The sequence below is a fragment of the Hylobates moloch genome, unplaced genomic scaffold, assembly GCF_009828535.3.
Source record: "Hylobates moloch isolate HMO894 unplaced genomic scaffold, HMol_V3 SCAFFOLD_17, whole genome shotgun sequence".
NCBI classification, from domain to species: Eukaryota; Metazoa; Chordata; class Mammalia; order Primates; family Hylobatidae; genus Hylobates; species Hylobates moloch.
The window spans coordinates 77243254-77265597 of record NW_026652292.1 but is presented as its reverse complement, the minus strand read 5'-3'; the positions used below and the strand labels follow the sequence as shown (position 1 = coordinate 77265597).

General features: G+C 47.8%; 1 protein-coding gene across 1 annotated transcript in view; it reads left to right on the top strand.

The window, feature by feature from the left end:
- Positions 1-3849: 3849 nt before the first annotated feature.
- EVC2 (EvC ciliary complex subunit 2) overlaps positions 3850-22344 on the top strand; it is a 134994-nt gene continuing 116499 nt past the window's right edge. Inside the window, exons 1-4 of the mRNA XM_058430107.1 lie at positions 3850-4430; positions 13902-13941; positions 14802-14988; positions 20525-20634. Of these exons, the coding sequence (XP_058286090.1) occupies positions 3850-4430; positions 13902-13941; positions 14802-14988; positions 20525-20634 (918 nt within the window). The remainder of the gene's footprint in view (positions 4431-13901; positions 13942-14801; positions 14989-20524; positions 20635-22344) is intronic.

Sequence of the window (22344 nt, the reverse complement as noted above, 5' to 3'; positions counted from 1 at the left end):
TTACCCTGCTCGATGCCAATATCCCATCCCACAGCATGCTTTGAAAGGATTAAAGCCTGTTATCACTCGCCTGCTACAGCATGGGCTTCTAAAACCGATAAACTCTCCTTACAATTCCCCCATTTTACCTGTCCTAAAAGCAGACAAGGCTTACAAGTTAGTTCAGGATCTGCACCTTATCAACCAAATTGTTTTGCCTATCCACCCTGTGGTGCCAAACCCATATACTCTCCTATCCTCAATACCTCCCTCTACTACCCATTATTCTTTTCTGGATCTCAAACATGCTTTCTTTACTATTCCTTTGCACCCTTCATCCCAGCCTCTCTTTGCTTTCACTTAGACTGACCCTGACACCCATTAGGCTCAGCAAATTACCTGGGCTGTACTGCCGCAAGGCTTCACAGACAGCCCCCATTACGTCATCAAGCCCAAATTTCATCCTCATCTGTTACCTATCTCGGCATAATTCTCATAAAAACACACGTGCTCTCCCTGCTGATCGTGTTGGATTAATCTCCCAAACCTGAATCCCTTACAAAACAACAACTCCTTTCCTTCCTAGGCATGGTTAGTGCGGTCAGAATTCTTACACAAGATCCAGGACCGCACCCTGTAGCCTTTCTGTCCAAACAACTTGACGTTACTGTTTTAGCCTAGCCCTCATGTCTGCGTGCAGCAGCTGCCGCTGCTTTAATACTTTTAGAGTATTAAAATTCACTAAAAATCACAAACTATGCTCAACTCACTCTCTACATTTCTCATAACTTCCAAAATCTATTTTCTTCCTCATACCTGACGCATATACTTTCTGCTCCCCGGCTCCTTCAGCTGTACTCACTCTTTATTAAGTCCCACAATTACCATTGTTCCTGGTCCGGACTTCAATCCGGCCTCCCACATTATTCCTGATACCACACCTGACCCTCATGATTGTATCTCTGATCCACCTGATATTCACCCCATGTCCCCACATTGCCTTCTTTCCTGTTCCTCACCTTGATCACGCTTGATTTATTGATGGCAGTTCCACCAGGCCTAATCGCCACACACCAGCAAAGGCAGGCTATGCTATAGAACTAAGCCACTAGCCCGCCTCTCAGAACCCCTCATTTCCTTTCTATCATGGAAATCTATCCTCAAGGAAATAACTTCTCAGTGTTCCATCTGCTATTCTACTACTCTTCAGGGATTATTCAGGCCCCCTCCCTTCCCTACACATCAAGCTTGAAGATTTGCCCCCACCCAGGACTGGCAAATTAGCTTTACTCAACATGCCCCGAGTCAGAAAACTAAAATACCTCTTAGTCTAGGTAGACACTTTCACTAGATAAGTAGAGGCCTTTCCTACAGGGTCTTAAAAGGCCACCGCAGTCATTTCTTCCCTCTGTCAGACAAAATTCCTCAGTTTAGCCTTCCCACCTCTATACAGTCTGATAACACACCAGCCTTTATTAGTCAAATGAGCCAAGCAGTTTTTCAGGCTCTTAGTATTCAGTGAAACCTTTATATCCCTTATGGTCCTCCGTCTTCAAGAAAAGTAGAACGGACTAAATGTCTTTTAAAAACACACCTTACCAAGCCGGGCGCGGTGGCTCACGCTTGTAATCCCAGCACTTTGGGAGGCCGAGGCGGGCGGATCACAAGGTCAGGAGATCGAGACCGCGGTGAAACCTCATCTCTACTAAACAATACAAAAAAATTAGCCTGGCGTGGTGGCGGGCGCCTGTAGTCCCAGCTACTCGGAGAGGCTGAGGCAGGAGAATGGCGTGAACCTGGGAGGCGGAGCTTGCAGTGAGCCGAGATTGCGCCACTGAACTCCAGCCTGGGCGACAGAGCGAGACTCCGTCTCAAGAAAAAAATAAAAATAAAAATAAATAAAATAAAATAAAAACACACCTCACCAAGCTCAGCCACCAACTTAAAAAGGACTGGACAATACTTTTACCACTTTCCCTTCTCAGAAGTCAGACCTGTCCTCGGAATGCTACAACGTACAGCCCATTTAAGCTCCCGCATAGACGCTCCTTTTTATTAGGCCCCCGTCTCATTCCAGACACCAGACCAACTTAGACTGTGCCCCAAAAAAACTTGTCCTCCCTACTATCTTCTGTCTAGTCATATTCCTATTCACCGTTCTCAACTACTCATACATGCCCTGCTCTTGTTTACACTGCCGGTTTACAATGTTTCTCCAAGCCATCACAGCTGATATCTCCTGGTGCTATCCCCAAACTGCCACTCTAAACTCTTGAAGTAAATACATAATCTTTGCTGGCAGGACTATGCTGAATCTCCTTAGGCACTCTCTAATCAGATGTCCTAGGTCCTCCCAATTCTTAGACCTTTTGTACCTGTTTTTCTCCTCTTATTCCATCTAGTTTCTCAATTCGTCCAAAACTGTATCTAGGCCATCACCAATCATTCTATATGACAAATATTTCTTCTAACATCCCCACAATATCACCCCTTACCACAAGACCTCCCTTCAGCTTAATCTCTCCCACTCTAGGTTCCCACGCCGCCCCTAATCCCGCTTGAAGCAGCCCTGAGAAACATCACCCATTCTTTCTCCATACCAGCCCCCAGAAATTTTCGCCGCCCCAACACTTCAACACTATTTTGTTTTATTTTTCTTATTAATATAAGAAGGCAGGAATGTCAGGCCTCTGAGCCCAAGCCCAGCCATCGCATCCCCTGTGACTTGCACGTATACACCCAGATGGCCTGAAGTAACTGAAGATCCACAAAAGAAGTAAAAATAGCCTTAACTGATGATATTCCACCATTGTGATTTGTTCCTGCACCACCCTAACTGATCAATGTACTTTGTAATCTCCCCCACCCTTAAGAAAGTTCTTTGTAATTCTCCCCACCCTTGAGAACCTACTTTGTGAGATCCACCCCTGCCAGCAAAACATTGCTCTTAACTTCACCGCCTATCCCAAAACCCATAAGAGCTAATGATAATCCACCTCCCTCAGCTGACTCTGTTTTCGGACTCAGCCCACCTGCACCCAGGTGAAATAAACAGCCATGTTGCTCACACAAAGCCTGTTTGGTGGTCTCTTCACACGGATGCCCATGAAAGTCTCTTTATCCATTGTCTCAGAGGGGAGTGGGTATATGGGTCTCTATACCCTTGGTCCTAGTGGGGACTACGTGTTAAGGGTCTCTCTACCCATCCTCCTAGTGGAGACTGACTGTAATGGTCTCTCCACCCATTGTCTTGCCCTTCCCTGGGAGAAAATAAGACTAAAACAGGAGTCTTCGCGTGAGCAAGTTCAGAGGCGTGGAGGGCCAGGTGGCCCCGGGAAGGCTGATGGGTAGAGGTTAGGGGCAAGTGCAGGGGGTTGGACTTGGATTGGTCCCAGCGTCTTCATCAGGAGGATGGGCGGAGCACCCACCGCGAGGGTTATTGAGAAAGTTAATGAGATCATTAAGCTAAATGCTTAGCATATTCTAAGCCTCAATAAAGTTAAAGGAGCCTTCCTCGGTGGTCGGGGTCCCTCCTTCTCCCCAGGAACCCAGGAGTCCGGGTGGAAACCGGGCCTCCTCCTGAAGGGTCCGGGGCTGGGAGGCGCGTCTCTCGCTGGGCATGCTCAGTGCAGGGGCAGGGCTGGGGCGGGGGTGGCTGAAAGTTTGGAGCGGTGATTCAGGCTCCTCCCTCCGGCTCGGCGAAGCACTGAAGGGGAGAGGAGTCGGAGTCAGGAGACTGCACAGGCCGGAAAGTCTGCGGAGCGCGCCAGGCCCCTGGCCCGCCCGAGCTCCAAGTCCCGCGTCGCCGCCCTGGCGGGGACGGTGCAGCAGGCGGCGGGATGCGGCGGGGCGGCAGCCTGAGCGCCCCCGATGGCCCGCGGCGGGGCGGCCTGCAAGAGCGACGCGCGGCTGCTCCTGGGGCGGGACGCGCTGCGGCCGGCGCCCGCGCTGCTGGCCCTAGCCGTGCTGCTGGGCGCCGCGCTAGGCCTCGGCCTCGGCCTCTGGCTCGGCTGCCGCGCGGGCCGTCGGCGCCCGCGACACCAGGTGGGTTGGCCGAGCAGAGAGCGGCGGGGCGGGGCGGGGCGCGCGGGGCGCGCGGGGCGCGTGGCTTCTGGGTCCTGCGGGCCCGGAGCCCCGGCTCTGCGACTCCTTGAGCCTGGTTGGGAGCTTCGCGCGCAACCGCTTAGGCGTCTGGTTCCCCTTCTGCTCCAGGAGGGAGGTGGCGGCGTGACTAAAGGGCATTGGCCTGGGGTCCCCTACGGTGCCTGTTACATCCCACTCCGTTGGGTGATCCTAGACAGCAGCCCAATTGCGCCACGCCTTGGTTTCCTCGTCTGCAGCACCAAGGGTTTGGACAGGATGCTGGCCCCGCTCACCGTGGTGGACAGAAGGACGGCTGGGGCTCCCAAGCCTGAATGCTTATTCCTGCTTCTGCCTCTTCCACCCTTGCGGTGTGGGTTACGTCGCCCGGCCTGAGTCCCAGCCGCCACATTGGCATTCATTTTTTCATTCATCCCACAGTAAAAGTTTTCGGGCACCTTCTACAGCCAGTCACTGGCCTAGGGACCACATTCATGAGCAGGAGAGACCCTGCCTTGCCTGCTTGAGGTTCACAGCCTCAAGAAGGACGAATTGCAAGTTTGCAAGTAAACTATCGGTTATGACACCGCATGGGGAGTCTGCGATGGAACGCTGGCAATGCTAGTGCTGTGTACCAGGCACTGAACTAGACCCTCTGCCTAAATGATCTCAATGAATCTCCACAACAGTTTGAGGTGATTTCATGAATGCCTCTGCTTTGCAGATGAGGAAACTGAGGCACAGAGAGCTTAAGTAACTTACTAAAGTGACAGACGTGTCTAACCCCAAAGCCACTGTGTTCTGCATGGATGAGGGTCGGGGTGGCTGCCTAAAGGAGACCGGTGGATGCTTTATATGCAAGTGGCCCTCATGGAATTGGCTGTGCAAGGCAACACCTGGCATATGGCAGGCATTCCATCAATAGTGGTATGGCCACTATTTTAGGTCCTTGCAAGCTTCTGTCGCTTTGGGGTGGGAGGAGAGTAAAGTCTGCGCGATCAGAAACAAGATGGTGTGGTCTTGCTGCCCCCATTTCTGGCCCGTGGGAAGAGGAGACAGATCCTGTGCGGGTTCCATGTAGGCACAGGCTCTTTCAGAATGTGGTGACTCATGGGGAACATTACACTGCAAAGGACTGATCAGGGCTGAAGCTGAGACAATGCAAGATGCTTGTAGGTGAGTTGGGGGTTGTCAGATCCTGCTGGTGACTAAGAGACACTAAGAGATGCTGGCTTGTTGCATGGAGGGCGAAAGGGAAGTAACACACAGACTTGGCTGGGTGCCCTATGCAGTGTTTATAGACGTCTGGTTCTTTATTCTCCAGCCCATGAGGTGGAGGAACTGCCATTATCCCCACTTTACAGTGAGGCAGGGGATGCTGTGCAAGGTTATTTGTCCAGGGTGCCACGATGAGTAAACAGTGGGGCTGAATTTCAACCCTAGTTGGTTCGAACCCTAAAGCCAGAGCCTTAAGCATCTGCTACATGGTGAGGTGGTGGTTAGTATCCCATTTGCTAGCTGAGTCAGCTGAGGATTACCGGGATTAACCAAGCCATCTGGGTTTGCACAGCTAGTCAGTTGAGGGTGATGGCGGCTCAGACCAGGGTGCAGCCGTGGAGGGGTCTGTGGCTCAAAGTAGGACTAATAGGATTTTCTTACAGTTTGATGTGATCCTTGCAACAACCTTCTTTCTAATGAGATTCGTTTCCTCGTGTCTCCTCCCTCTAGTTTTTATTTATAAAATGTACGTCAGACAATATGACTCTCCTAATTAAACACCTCCAGTGACTCCTGGCTGCCTGCAAAAGATAATGCCCGGGCCGGGCGCTGTGGCTTATGCCTGTAATCCCAGCACTTTGGGAGGCCAAGGCGGGCTGATCAACTGAGGTCAGGAGTTCGAGACCAGCCTGGCCAACATGGTGAAACCCTGCCTCTACTAAAAATACAAAAATTAACTGGCGTGGCAGCAGGAGCCTGTAATTCCAGCTACTCAGGAGGCTGAAGCAGGGGAATTGCTGGAACCTGGGAGGTGGAGGTTGCAGTGAGCGGAGATTGCACCATTGCACTCCAGCCTGGACGACAGAGCAAGGCTCCGTCTCAAAAAAAAAAAAAAGATAATGCCCAGTTTTCTAGCATGGTGCATACAATGGCTTACCTTCTCCGGAGCACCTACCCTGACGCACGTGTGCCCAGCCACTTGCCTCATCCTGCTCTCCAGCCACTCAGGACATCTCCCTGTTCCCCGTACATCTCTGCACTTGTGCACATCTGTTCTCTCCGCCTGCACTGGCCTTTCTCAGACTCCATCCTGCTCAGCCCTCAGGATCCAGAGAGATCACCTTCTTAACCAGGGAAGCCTTCTTAACCTTCCATGCTAGATCAGGTACTTCCCTGCTTTCTGGGTACTCTTTGTTTTCCTCCTCTGTTCCAAGACACAATTTTATCTTGCACTGCTTTCCTTTTGCTGTTTTTGTTTTATTTTCTTATTTTAACTCATTTCATCATTAAATCTGTTTTATTTACATCAAAGTTGTTCATGCACATAATTTAAAGTATTAGTTCAAAAGGAGCAATAGCCCCACCCATTTTCTACTTCTCAACAGTGGTCTTGTTAACTCTTTCAGCTGATTATTTTGGGAATTTACTTCCCATTTCTAAATAACGTGCCTATATTGCTGCTGTTTGCATTTTTTTTTTTTTGGCTGCGTGTAATAGCTGTTGACCCTCCACTGTGGAAAGGAAGAGGACTTAGCTCTGTTGCTCCCCTCCTCCATAAAATGTCCACTCTTCCCAACACCACCAGCACACTCCCGATAGGGAGGTTATAGGGGAATTTGGTTAAATTAGTATTCAGTGTTTCCATTATTACAATTCTGCAAACATCGTTTACTGTAAGTTAATGATCAGTTATGCTTATGAATACCTTCTTTTCTTGCACAACATTTTGTTTTTTCCTGAAATTAATAATTATTCTCTTTTTTTGTCTTTTTTGTTTTGTTTTGTTTTTTGTTTTGTTTGAGATAAGGTCTCACTTTATTGCCCAGGCTGGAGTTCAGTGGCACGATCACGGTTCACAGTAGCTTTGACCTCTTGGGCTCAAGTGATCCTCCCGCCTCAGCCTCCCAAGTAGCTGGGACTACAGGCTTGCACCACCATGCCTGGCTAATTTTTTTTTTTTTTCTATTTTTTGTAGAGTCAGAGTTTTGCCATGTTGCCCAGGCTGGTCTCAAACTCCTGGGCTCAAGCAATCCTCCTGCTTTCGCCTCCCAAAGTGCCAAGATTACAGGTGTGAGCCACCACATCTGGCCTCGGTTTTTTCAGTTGCTTAGAGTCTGTGTACTTATCATTCATTTAACTCTCCCCCATATATGTGCCTTTGTGTTCAAGACATTTGAGTGCATTAGATATTTGATCCATTTTATCTTCTTGAGAAAAATATCTCTCCCAGAAACATTCTGACAAGCTCTAGTTTGAGCTGGTTATTCTCTAGACAACTCCTCTAAAGTGTGGACCAGACCAGCAGCATCAATATCTTGGGGAGCTTGATAGAAATGCAAATTCTTGGGCTCTACCCCAGACTCACTAAAGGAGAATCTCTAGGGATGGGTCCAGCAAGCTGTGTTTAATAAGCCCTCCTGGTGATTTACATGTTCTTAAAGTTTGAGAAGCAGCTACTCATCATGCTGGGACTTTCTGATGTCTCTCCTGGGTTGAATCCTGTTTCAGGGATTCCCTGGCACTCCCCTTTCGTTAGCTAATTTCATTGCATGCCTGGAGCACATCCTTCAGTAGCTTTTTCAAAAAGGGATGGGTGCAACTCTTTTCAGAACTTCTATGTCTGAAAATGTATTCTTCTATCTTTTTACTTAATTTGGTAAGAATAATTAGATTGGAAATAATTTTCCTCCAGAATTTCGAAGGCATTTTTCCATTGTCTTTTTTTTTTTTTTTTTTTTTTTGAGATAGAGTCTCACTCTGTCACCCAGGCTGGAGTGCAGTGGTGCAATCTTGGCTCACTGCAACCTCCACTTCCTGGGTTCAAGTGATTCTTCTGCCTCAGCCTCCTGAGTAGCTGGGACTACAGGTACACACCACCATGCCCAGCTAATTTTTGTATTTTTAGTAGAGACGGGGTTTCACCATGTTGGCCAGGCTGGTCTCGGAACTCCTGACCTCATGATCCACCTGCCTTGGCCTCCCAGAGTGCTGGGATTACAGGTGTGAGCCACTGTACCCGGCCTCCATTGTCTTCTAACTGTTGTAGAACCAAACTGGGTTCCACTCACCTGGCACAGTAGGACCAGATAGCGACACTGAGGTTTTGCAGGGGTAAAAAGGAAGGTGTTTATTCACAGGGCACCAAGCCAGGAGGAATAGGCAGCTCATGCTCAAATCCTGACCTCCCCGATGTCTTCCAGGTGAGGTTTTTAAAGGTAGAGGTAAATTTCAGGAAAGCAGAAGTTATAGGCAAAATTGTAAATCAATACATGAAGGTTACAACTGGTTTTGGCCTAAAAGCGCCGGACATCTTGAAGTGGAGGCTTGCAGGTCAGAGGTAGATTCAAAGATTTTCTGATTTGCAATTTTGTCAAGGAAGAGAAGCTTTGTTTTAAAATGTAGGTTCGGCAGAAAAGAACCTTAACTCAGGCTCCTGGGCATGACTTCCTCTGGGCCCCCTAGGAAGAACTTTAGAACAAAGAATGGTGCTCAGAGTTCAGATCTCAGATAAGTGGCAGCTGAGGACCTCAGCCATGGATCCTCAGAGTGGATCCATTTGATGGGGGTCCAGGTTTCTGAAAAACAACTCAGGGACATATGTTAAGATGTTATCTTTAACTTCTGCAGGGAAACCAAACATCTCCTGACTCTAACTTCCTTGGCTATTGTTTTAAGCTACTATTACCTTCTTGCTTATCAAGTTGCTGATAATTTCCCTTAAAGAAAGTCAGGATTTTCCTTTATTTCCAGGCTTAGGGCAAGGGATTTGCAGGCCCCTAAAAAGGGGGGGACTCTGCTTTATCTCATAATTTCCATGGTTGCTGTTGAGAAAACTGATTCTATTCTGATCCCTGATACTTTACACGAAACTTCTTTTCCTTTTGTTCCTCCGTAGAATCTTAAAGAAACTTTACCTTTGCTACTAGTAAGTGAAATTGCACCACGATGGTCTTGGTGAAAGTCGTTTGTCAACCACGGTGCCAGGCATTTGGAAGGTCCTTTTATTTTTTTGTTTTTATTTTATTTTATTATTATACTTTAGGTTTTAGGGTACATGTGCACAATGTGCAGGTTTGTTACATATGTATACACATGCCATATTGGTTTGCTGCACCCATTAACTCGTCATTTAGCATTAGGTATATCTCCTAATGCTGTCCCTCCCCCCTTCCCCCACCCCACAACAGTCCCTGGAGTGTGATGTTCCCCTTCCTGTGTCCATGTGTTCTCATTGTTCAATTCCCACCTATGAGTGAGAACATGCGGTGTTTGGTTTTTTGTCCTTGTGATAGTTTACTGAGAATGATGGTTTCCAGTTTCATCCATGTCCCTACAAAGGACATGAACTCATCATTTTTTATGGCTGCATAGTATTCCACGGTGTATATGTGCCACATTTTCTTAATCCAGTCTATTGTTGTTGGACATTTGGGTTGGTTCCAAGTCTTTGCTATTGTGAATAGTGCCGCAATAAACATATGTGTGCATGTGTCTTTATAGCAGCATGATTTATAATCCTTTGAGTATATACCCAGTAATGGGATGGCTGGGTCAAATGGTATTTCTAGTTCTAGATCCCTGAGGAATGCCACACTGACTTCCACAATGGTTGAACTAGTTTACAGTCCCACCAACAGTGTAAAAGTGTTCCTATTTCTCCACATCCACTCCAGCACCTGTTTCCTGACTTTTTAATGATGGCCATTCTAACTGGTGTGAGATGGTATCTCATTGTGGTTTTAATTTGCATTTCTCTGATGGCCAGTGATGATGAGCATTTTTTCATGTGGTTTTGGCTGCATAAATGTCTTCTTTTGAGAAGTGTCTGTTCATGTCCTTCACCCACTTTTTGATGGGATTGTTTTTTTCTTGTAAATTTGTGTGAGTTCATTGTAGATTCTGGATATTAGCCCTTTGTCAGATGAGTAGATTGCAAAAATTTTCTCCCATTCTGTAGGTTGCCTGTTGACCCTGATGGTAGTTTCTTTTGCTGTGCAGAAGCTCTTTAGTTTAATTAGATCCCATTTGTCAATTTTGGCTTTTGTTGCCATTGATTTTGGTGTTTTAGACATGAAGTCCTTGTCCACGCCTATGTCCTGAATGGTATTGCCTAGGTTTTCTTCTAGGGTTTTTATGGTTTTAGGTCTAACATGTAAGTCTTTAATCCATCTTGAATTAATTTTTGTATAAGGTGTAAGGAAGGGATCCAGTTTCAGCTTTCCACATATGGCTAGCCAGTTTTCCCAGCACCATTTATTAAATAGGGAATCCTTTCCCCATTGCTTGTTTTTGTCAGGTTTGTCAAAGATCAGATAGTTGTAGATATGTGGCATTATTTCTGAGGGCTCTGTTCTGTTCCATTGATCTATGTCTCTGTTGTGGTACCAGTACCATGCTGTTTTGGTTACTGTAGCCTTGTAGTATGGTTTGAAGTCAGGTAGCATGATGCCTCCAGCTTTGTTCTTTTGGCTTAGGATTGACTTGGTGATGCGGGCTCTTTTTTGGTTCCATATGAACTTTAAAGTAGTTTTTTCCAATTCTGTGAAGAAAGTCATTGGTAGCTTGATGGGGATGGCATTGAATCTATAAATGACCTTGGGCAGTATGGCCATTTTCACGATATTGATTCTTCCAACCCATGAGCATGGAATGTTCTTCCATTTGTTTGTATCCTCTTATTTCATTGAGCAGTGGTTTGTAGTTCTCCTTGAAGAGGTCCTTCACATCCCTTGTAAGTTGGATTCCTAGGTATTTTATTCTCTTTGAAGCAATTGTGAATGGGAGTTCACTCATGATTTGGCTCTCTGTTTGTCTGTGATTGGTGTACAAGAATGCTTGTGATTTTTGTACATTGATTTTGTATCCTGAGACTTTGCTGAAGTTGCTAATCAGCTTAAGGAGATTTTGGGCTGAGACAATGGGGTTTTCTAGATATACAATCATGTCATCTGCAAACAGGGACAATTTGACTTCCTCTTTTCCTACTTGAATACCCTTTATTTCCTTCTCCTGCCTGATTGCCCTGGCCAGAACTTCCAACACTATGTTGAATAGGAGTGGTGAGAGAGGGCATCCCTGTCTTGTGCCAGTTTTCAAAGGGAATGCTTCCAGTTTTTGCCCATTCAGTATGATATTGGCTGTGGGTTTGTCATAGATAGCTCTTATTATTTTGAGATACGTCCCATCAATACCTAATTTATTGAGAGTTTTTAGCATGAAGCGTTGTTGAATTTTGTCAAAGGCCTTTTCTGCATCTATTGAGATAATCATTTTTGTTAATTTTCTACACAATGAGAGGGTTACACCGTGGAGAGGGAATGTGTGTTGTGGAAAGATCACAGGATTTGGAGTCACACAGGCATGGGTAGAGTCTCGAGCTTCCTGCCTGCATGACCTTTGGCAAGAGTGCTAACCCTTCTGAGCCTTAGTTTCCTCATCTATAAAATGGGAGTAATAGATCTCCTGTGTGTAAAGTGATGGGTGCCATGCCTGGCCCTCAGCCAATGACAGACATTTCATGGTTATTAGGCCCAGTGTGGTGGCTCACCTTTGCAATCCCAGCACCTTGGGAGGCCAAGGCAGGAGGATCACTTGAGGCCAGGAGTCCAAGACCAGCCTGGGAAACATAGCAAGACCCCATCTCTACAAAAATAAAAATAAAAATAAAAAATAAACAAAACATATGAGTATTAATATCACTGAGAGCTGCCAGAGTCCATGACTCACAATACAGCTTGTTCCACTGCAGGTGACAGGTGCTCAAGGCAGAGAGTGGGAAAGACGTGGTTATCACAGCAAGGAGAGCCAAGGAGAGCTTCCTTGATGAAGTAAGGGTCTAGTCCCATTTAAAGGAGGTGTGTGGATACTGCAGGGCCCTGGGGTAGCTACGGAGCATGGCAAGAGCAGAAATGAACAGATATTTGTTATTAGTCAAAGGGAAAGGAAACCTGTGGTTTCAAGGGCAGCAGGAGGCTTGTATTTGATGGATGAGCCCTGGATTTCCTTTGGAACCTTTTCATAGAAGCCATTGCAGGGCTGGAGGAAGCCGAGCCATTGCAGGGCTGGAGGCAGCCAAGCCTTGGCGGGGGGATTCCCTATGTTGATGAGGGATCAAGCTCACAGAGAGGCTGCCCCCAGCCCCCAGACACACTGCCCTTTGTTCCAGCGCACCGTGGTGCACAGGTGTACTGTCAGCCCACACCTGGGAAGCACCTGGTACATGTAAAATGATACCTTCACTGGTCTGCCCACATATCCCTTGCTGGTATGTCAGTCTTGGTTGGCTGAGCCCTGTGACAACAGGTGTCCCACACATGCACCCAGACCAGGAATACACTGTGGTGTAAGCTCATGTCCACATTCTTCTTTCCATAAGTTTTAATTTCCAATCCTTTAATGCTCTTTTAAAAATAAGACTTCAAGATTACTTAAGGATTAGTAGCAGTAATCCTTCTACCCTCTGTAAAAATTTCATTATCTTGTACTTTTATTAAATATATATAGCACGAAATATTTCTCATTTTCTATTTTCTAATAACTTTTACATTTTATTGTAGTATGGGGACATTTCAAGAGAAGTTCAAGGGACTTCTGAGAATGGAGTAATTTTTCAGAAATGTGCACTGGTAAGTTTCCATTGGTGTTGTATATTTGAAGAGAAAATAATTGGATTTTGCCCAGATCATTTTAGTAGAGTCATGTATTTAAGAACTGATAAATCATGGGCTTACCTACACAAGTCTAGACACATGAGCAATGAACAAACAGCAAGGTCTCTGATATCTCATATGGCAACCCTAGGACTGAGATTATTTTTGTTATAATTAAATAATTGTCAGCAAAAATCCACAGTGATCATTTAGAATGGGAAAAAAGTATGATATATTTTGTTTCAGATTATTATCATTAATAGGGTACCTGACAGTTTTCAAAGTCGTTTAATGTTTTTTAGGTCTTTAACCTTCCTAATCTCACAAGATGGTTACTAATCCCACATATTATCCTTGTGTCAGGGGTCTCCAGCACCTGCCTCAGGGTCAGTGATTTTCTAGAAGGACTTACAGAACTCAGAAAAGCCATTCTGCTCAGTTACAGTTCATTACGGAGAAAGGGTATAGATTAAAGCCAGGAAAGGAAAAAGGTGAATGTCGCAGAGTCCAGGAGAGACCAGGCATGAGCTTCCAGCTGTCCTCTCTCAGTGGGTGAGTTGTGTGGACGGAGCTTAGTTCTCCCAGCAATGATGTATGACAGTGCGGATGGAATTTTGCCAACCAGGGAAACTCACTGGAGCCTTGGGGTCGAGGGTTTTTCTCAGGCTCAGTCACATAGGCATGGAGCACCCATGAGACTGACCTCAAGTTACTCATTCTCCAGCCCCTCCAGAGGTCATTTCAGTACAGCAGGGTCCAAGGCACCCACCACAAATCATTGACATCAGCTATCTGGTGGATCAAAGGACCCAGGCATAAAAAAAAAAAAAAAAACCCACACTGTAATCAGGCAAACATATTCCGCAGGCTCTCAGGAGCTGGTGAAGGGCCAGTCCTTTCTCTTGAATGTGGAGGGTTTGGACAGCCCAGGCCTGCTGATTAAGCCTTTCCTGTGCCACCCTCGTTTTATCACAGGCCCTCAACTACATTGTTTGCCTTCCTGGATGCAATCAGTGTTAGTTTCTTGTATATTCTTCTAGTGACTTTTTTTGCCATGTGCATGCAGTTATAAGTGTGTGCACATGCATGTATACAGAAGTGTACCTTCTTTCTCCCCCACTTTTTTTCACATAGGTGGCAGTATATTACACACACAGTTCTGAAGGTTGCTTTTATCACTTCTTATATTCCAGAGCTCACTCATCTCAGCACACACATTGCTTCCTTCTCTTTTTTCCAGCTCCTGCGTGTATTTCAGCAGAGCTGGGGAGAAGCTGGTGCAGGAGGGCTGGGAGACAAGATTAGAGAGGAAGGCAGGGCAAGAGTGCAGAGCCCAGGTGATGAGCCTGCTGCATGGGCCACTGGATGGCTTCCGGCAGTAGAGCCATTGAGACACATGCTGGGCAAAGCCTGAATGTGGGAGATGATCCAAGAGGCAGATGAGCTGCTCAGGTCCTTCCTGGAGATCACATGACCATCATAGACCCTGGGCTGAGGCTGAATCTTCAAAATAACTAAGTACTAAAGATCCATTGTTTGCTTGGTAACACTGGTTGTCACAATCTCCCCAACCTGACTGGTTCTGCACTTGGAGATTTTTTCTTCTAAGATTATCTGCAGGGATGATTTCACTGCATTTCAGCATCTCAGTTTCTTTGAAACTGTCTCCAAGCAACAGCTTGGCAAGTGTGGGTCAAAACTCTCTTGGGGGTCTTTGAAATCATACGGAGCCTGATAAATTCCTAGAACGTCTGCGAGACCGTGCTACCCTCCTTCTTCCTGGATGCCTAATGTGCACAGGCTGGGCTCATGCCCCATTTCAGGAAGCTGGACTTGTCAGCAAATCTGCCCTCATGCCTTCTCCTTCTGCCTTAGGTGTCTGGGCCAAGCGAAGCACAGACAGCCCACATATGGCTGCTTGTTAACAACACCAAGACACCTTCGTCAGCCAACCTCTCAGAGCTGCTCTTGCTGGACAGCATCGCTGGTCTCACCATTCGGGACTCCATCGGAAACAGGACCTCGGAAGGATTCCAGGCTTTTAGCAAGAAGTTTCTGCAAGGTAACAGCAAAGCCTTCTGAAGTCAGGGATGACAAATGAGAATATGTACAGATACTTCCAGGTGAATGTGTTCTGGGTCAGGCATGTTCTTAAAGCCTTACATGTGTTCACTCTCTTAATCCTCACAGTGGATCTTACTATTAGACTATCAAAAAAAGAGACCACATTCAATATCTGTAACCAAAAAGCTGAATTTCTCATCTTAGAGAGATGTTGGATTTGGGGAAAGAGTTGTGGGAAATTTTTAAAAATATATAGTCAATTTTTATTATGAAAAATTTCAAACATACACAAAGATAGAGTTTACAGTGGACCTCAGTATACCTGTCACTCAGATCACCAAAATTAATCATCACTCAGGAAGATGAAGAGTTTGTTTTGGGTTGTGCTGGACAGAGTGGGAGTGGGTTGACATCCGTCTCAGTAGCATGTTCTTGAGCTGTCCAGGTGTGTTCAGGTGTGTTCAAGCATGTTCACTGGGGTAACTCCAGGGCTGCTTGGTTGGCTGTAGACTCTGCCACCCTCACTCGTTGGCTTTCAGAGGTTCGTTTCCTGAGGTGGGTTGTTAGTGGTCAATTAAGCAGGTTTAAAACCAATTCTGGGATTCAGTTGGTACCATGGCTTCAGAACTCAGTTTCCCTAGGAGGGCAAAGACATCTTTTATTCTTAGTAGGACCTCATTACAGGTGAAGAGACTGGGACTAAAGTGGCTGAGAAGCTTGCCCGAGGTCGTAGGGCTGGCCGCTGTCAAGGCTGAGTCAAGCTCAGGCAGTGTGGCTTCCCTGTGCACCCTGGTAACCATTAAACCGTCATGCTTCTCACACGCCTGGACTCTTACCGACTCCATGCCTCCGTACTCACGGCACACATTGCTCATCGGTCGTGCTGCTCCTTCCCTCTGAGCCTAGATAAGGCCTCAGAATCCTCCTTCACATGCTATTATTGACAGAAGCTACTAGTGGAGCTTGCCCACAAGTAGTGATCTTTTTGCTGGCTCTGATTTAAATGATGTCATAAAAGTTGTTATGAGATGTCCCAGCTAAGTGACCTTCAGTGCTTTCCTGCCTTCAATGATATAAAGATGAATCCGCTATTCTTAACTCGTGTTCAAAGCATGGAGCATGGAGCCACGAGCAGAGCATAGGCACAGCCTCTGATGGACCTGGGTGACTCCCAGCTTTGTGACTGAGAAGCTACATGGCTTCTGGAAAGCTATTGAAGTGCTCTGGTCGTGCAAATATCAGTCCATTGTGGAGTCGTAGAGATTGAATCAAGGAGACAATGTCACCCAGTCACTCTGCCTGGTAAAGGGAAGGTGTCCAACACCCTCTCCAGCCTGTGGTCCCACCCTCTCCAGCCTGTGGTCCTACACGTCTGTCATCTCATTTCCCCGCAGACCTTTCATGGTCCATGCTCCTGCCAGACCCAGCTTCCTACCCTTCTCCTATCTCCTAGCATCTACTCTTGCTCTTGTGTGGGTCAGGAAAGCACCTCTCCCCAACTCTGAATATACAAATCATCTCTATTCTGTGGGACCTGGCCCTGGTGTCACCTTTTCTAGAAAGCCCTACCCAATCCCTTGCCCCAAAGTCACCCCTCTGCCTCCAAACTTCCACAGAAATTACCTGCCCCTTCCTGCTTCCCTGCTTGGAGCCTAGTGCTATTCTAGGCACTTTCCACACGTGAATTCATGGACTTCTGCTCTGGCACGTGCACACTGCGTGTGTCTGAACCTTGGCTCTCCATCTCTTCTCTGGACATGCTAATAACACTTACCTAGGAAGGCGCTGTGAGGGTAAGGGAGTTAAAGCATTGTGACGCGGCCCGGCTGTGGAAAGTGCTCCTGGGCTCCTGGTGTTGAGGTATTTTGTTGGTGTTTTTTTTTTTCTTTTCTTTTCTTTTCTTTTTTTTTTGAGATGGAGTTTCCTCCTTGTTGCCCAGCCTGGAGTGCAGTGGCGCAATCTCGGCTCACTGCATCCTCCACCTGCTGAGTTTAAGCGATTCTCTTGCCTCAGCCTCCGAAGTAGCTGGGTCTACAGGCGTGTGCCACCATGCCCAGCTAATTTTTGTATTTTTAGTAGAGACATGATTTCACCATGTTGCCCAGGCTGGTCATGAACTCCTGACCTCAGGTGATCCACCTGCCTTGGCCTCCCAAAGTGCTAGGATTACGGGCGTGAGCCACCACGCCTGGCCACTGTTGGTGTTATTTTTATTCCTGTTGCTCCATTCTTGTTATTTATGCCCATGCTTAGCTCTACCTACTGGGTTCTACATTCCCTGAGGGCAGTGTCCAAATCATATTTATCTGTGAACTCACCACTATGCCAAGGAATGTGACATTGATTTTCACCTTGGGGCACAGGAGACTTTTTTTTTTTTTCCCAAAGCATAAGTAGATAACTATAAAATCAAATGACCAGTCAGGTCCCAGTTCATTGACATTCTGACCTCATCATTATTATTATTTGGTGCTTTTCTTTTATTAGAGCCAGTGTTGTTTGGGGAAAAGATGATGGGACCCAGAGGGTCAGGTGGCTCCCTGTCCATCAGCGGGGTGATCCTAAGCCAGTCACTGTCTCTCAGTCTCAGTTTCTTCCTCTGTATGTTGCAGAAAATCACATGTTCTCCATCCATCTCGGGGCAGTGTGTGGAGATCAGCTGGGTTAATGCAGGTGCAGCACGTGGAGAGTGATGAAATCACTGTATGGGGAAGGTCTGACTATGACTACCTTACCTGTCATTGTCATTGTCACTGCCATTATCTTTATCACTTTACGTTCGTTATCTTAGCTCTAGGATATATAAAAATAAAATGAGATGGGCATGGTCCACACCTAAAGTCCCAGCTACTCAGGAGGCTGAGGCAGGAGGATCGCTGGAGCCTGGGAGTTCGAGACTAGTCTGGGCGACATAGAACCTGTCTCAGAAATAAATAAATAAAAATTTTTAAATAAAAATGAAAATGTTGAGGATTTGTAAAACAAAAATGCCAGTGATTCCTTAGGCTAAGTGAGCATTCCTCCTCTTTACTACATATATATGTATGTGTGTGTGTGTATATGTTATATATATGTGTATATATATATTATATGTGTGTGTATATATTATATATATATATTTGAGGTCTGCATACATTGAGAAATGAGGCATACTGTGGCATTTTAGGGCTATAAGTAAACTCTGTTAGGGAGAAAGGCAGATTGGAGGACAAGCTTAGGTGAGAACAGTGACTGGCAGAGTTAGACAGGCTCCGTCACCCACCTGGCCACATCAGGCGAAGGCCTCCAGTCCTGGTACAGCCTCTCCCGTGCAGGATGGGCTGAGCGCAGCCTACCAAACTTACTATGGGATGAGGTTGTGTCCAGATTTGGTGGGTTCTTGGTCTCACTGACTTCAAGAATGAAGCCGTGGACCCTGGCGGTGAGTGTTACAGCTCTTAAGGTGGCGTGTCGGGAGTTGTTCGTTCCTTCTGATGTTCGGATGTGTTTGGGGTTTCTTCCTTCTGGTGGGTTCGTGGTCTCACTGGCTCAGGAGTGAAGCTGCAGACCTTCGTGGTGAGTGTTATAGCTCTTAAGGCGGTGCGTCTGGAGTTCTTCATTCCTCTCGATGGGCTCGTGGTCTCCCTGGCTTCAGGAGTGAAGCTGCAGACCTTCGCGGTGAGTGTTACAGCTCATAAAAGCAGTGTGGACCCAAAGAGTGAGCAGTGGCAAGATTTATTGCAAAGAGCGAAAGAACAAAGCTTCCACAGTGTGGAAGGGGGACCCAAGCAGGTTGCCACTGCTGGTTTGAGCAGCCTGCTTTTATTCTCTTATCTGGCCCCACCCACATCCTGCTGATTGGTAGAGCCAAGTGGTCTGTTTTGACAGGGCGCTGATTGGTGCGTTTACAATCCCTGAGCTAGACACAAAGGTTCCCCACGTCCCCACCAGAGTAGCTAGATACAGAGTGTTGACACAAAGGTTCTCCAAGGCCCCACCAGAGTAGCTAGATACAGAGTGTCGATTGGTGCATTCACAAACCCTGAGCTAGACACAGGGTGCTGATTGGTGCGTTTACAAACCTTGAGCTAGATACAGAGTGCCGATTGGTGTATTTACAATCCCTGAGCTAGACATGAAGGTTCTCCAAGGCCCCACCAGAGTAGCTAGATACGGAGTGTCGATTGGTGCATTCACAAACCCTGAGCTAGACACAGGGTGCTGATTGGTATATTTATAATCCCTGAGCTAGACAGAAAGGTTCTCCACATCTCCACCAGATTTAGGAGCCCAGCTGGCTTCACCCAGTGGATCCCGCACCGGGGCTGCAGGTGGAGCTGCCTGTCACTCCTGTGCCGTGCACACGCACTCCTCAGCCCTTGGGTGGTCGATGGGACTAGGCACCGTGGAGCAGGGGGCGGCGCTCATCGGGGAGGCTGGGGCCGCACAGGAGCCCACGGAGGGGGTGGGAGGCTCAGGCATGGCGGGCTGTAGGTCCTGAGCCCTGCCCCGCGGGAAGGCAGCTAAGGCCCGGCGAGAAATTGAGCGCAGTGCCAGTGGGCTGGCGCTGCTGGGGGACCCAGTACACCCTCCACAGCCTCTGGCCCGGGTTGAAACAGTAAAGGCAGACCCAGAGCATGCCAAACATAGTCAAGATCTTTATTAGCAGAGTCAGGTCAGGTCGCGCAGAGAGAGTGCTGTTGGGATGGGATATTTATATCCCTTAGGGCTACGTGGGTATTGATGATTGGGTCTGGGGGGCGGGCCTGGGGATGAGCCGGGGGAGTGGGAGGTGTTATTTTCTTATTGGGTCTTTCTTGGCGGGTTTAACATTGCATCAGGTGTGGAGAGGGAGGAAGAACCCGGAACTGTCGCCATCTTGTGGTACCTTACGTGTCTGTGCCACCCAACACGGGTGCTAAGCCTCTCATTGCTCGGGGTCAGTAGGACCGGCCGGCTGCTCTGAGTGCGGGCCCGCCAAGCCCACGCCCACCCGGAACTCCAGCTGGCCCGCAAGCGCCACGTGCAGCCCCATTTCCCGTTGCGCCTCTCCCTCCACACCTCCCTGCAAGCTGAGGGAGCCGGCTCCAGTCTTGGCCAGCCCAGAAAGGGGCTCCCACAGTGCAGCGGTGGGCTGAAGGGTTTCTCAAGTGCCACCAAAGTGGGAGCCCAGGCAGAGGAGGCGCCGAGAGTGAGTGAGGGCTGTGAGGACTGCCAGCACACTGTCACCTCTCAAGGTGCGCTGCACAGTGAGAAAGGGCTGGGAGAGCCAGCCCTTTTGCGGGTAGTGCACCCCTACTTGCGAATGGAAACGTCAGGATTGGGAGTCCAGGAGCCTACCCAGCTCACTCTCCCGAGTTTACCACTCAGAGAATTCCCTCCCTGCACCCAGCTGTGTGCAACACAAAGGGCTTCCTTGCTGCAGGCATCACTGCCATGGTGACCTCCCTTGGAACCACTGAAGCCAGGGGCCAGGATGTGTCTGGGGTGTGGTGGGGCGCAGCCGGGGGCATGGCCAAGCCCTCCCTGAGTCACGCGTGCTTTTCTCTGCACAGCGGGAGATGCCTTTGCTGTCAGCTACGCAGCCACGCTCCAGGCTGGAGACCTCGGGATCGGGGAGAGCCTCAAGCTTCCTGCCCAACTCACCTTTCAGAGCTCATCACGGGTATTACTTTTGTTACTTTAATCTCTGTCTTGCCACTGCCAAGAGAGGTTGTTTTAGAAACAGGGACGCTTCAGACAGAAGACCTGTTCCTTCCTTCCTTCAGTGATGCCACCTAGCAGATAAGGGCACAGGCCCTGGAGTCTCACACACCTTGCCATGAGCCGGGCTCCCTTAGTAATGCCCATGTGACTTTGCCTAAGTTACTTAACCCCTCTGGGCTTCACACAAGGTTATCATAAGGATAGGTAATCAGTACATGTGAATTCTCTTCCCTGTGTCCTGCACACTGTAAGCAACTAACTGGTAGTTACCATTACTATTAATTTTCCAGGGCTGCCATAACAAAGTACCACAGACTAGACTTAAAAACAACAGAAATGTATTGTCCAGGAGGCTGGAAGCCAGAGATCACGGTGTCTGCAGGGCTGATTCCTTCTGAGATCTGTTCTTGGCTTGTGGAGGCTGCCTTCTCCCTGTGTTTTCCTAAGGCCTTCCCTGCCTGCATGTCTGTCCTAACCTCTTCTATAAGGACACCAGGCATACAAGACCATGACCAAGCCTAGTGACCTCACTTTACCTTGTTACCTCTGTAAATACCCTTTCTCCAAATGCAGTCACATCCTAGGGCACTGGGACTTCAAACTTTAACATACAAATTTTGGGAAACACAGTCTGGCCCATAATACCATTACTGTGAGTCTCCCCATCTCTCACTGCCCCTGTGGTGGGTTCACTTATGCAGTGAACGCTGGCTGGCTGCCTGTCCTGGCAGGTGCTGCCCGCCCCCGGTACAGGCTGGAGGAGATGTGGTCCCTGACTTCAAGGAGATCATGATGCTCTGCTTCTTTTTGTCATTTTATTGTGGCTTCAGCCCCTGGAGAAAGTCCTCCCTATTCACGGACATGGAAGATGCGTCTCATAGCATGACTGTGACTGCCCTGGGTCACATAACAGAATCAGATTGTACCCTGCAGCCTCCTCCTGAGGCCTCCTTCCACCCTGAGGCTGCGAGGCCAGTGTGGCGGTTCTGCTGCAATCAGGGGAAAACAAAACAAAACAAAAAACCTTAGATAAATTTAGATAACGTGAAAGAGGCTAAGTACAAGATACAAGAAAATTACATAAAACTATTGGGAAGGACAATTCTCCCAGAAAATAATTCAGTATAAAGTTAAAAAAAATAGAGAACAAAGACAGATTTTTGAAAATAGGGATAAAATGGCCCAGAAGAAATCTCAGCAATTTCAGAAGACAGGAAACCAAGTAAATTAGCAAGATAAGGTAAGATAATGATAAGGAAAAGACAAGGTAAGCATCAGAAAGCAAATCAGAAACTCCGAATGAAATGAAATGGAAGCTTCCGTGTCCTCAGGCAGGAGCCTCAGGATCATGAAGCCCTGGGCAGCTGTGTGTGTTCCCGGGCAGCCGTGTGTGTTCCCGGGCGGCCGTGTGTGTTCCCGGCCAGCCGTGTGTGTTCCCGGGCAGCCGTGTGTGTTTCTGGCCAGCCGTGTGTGTTCCTGGCCAGCCGTGTGTGTTCCTGGCCAGCCGTGTGTGTTCCCGGGCAGCTGTGTGTGTTTCTGGCCAGCTGTGTGTGTTCCTGGGCAGCTGTGTGTGTTTGTTCCAGGGCTGGGCTGGCTTGGGCAGAGGGAGGTTTGTGGTTCGGCAGAGCCTGGCTGGCTCCCTGCATGCTCCGGGAGGACCGTCCTCGTG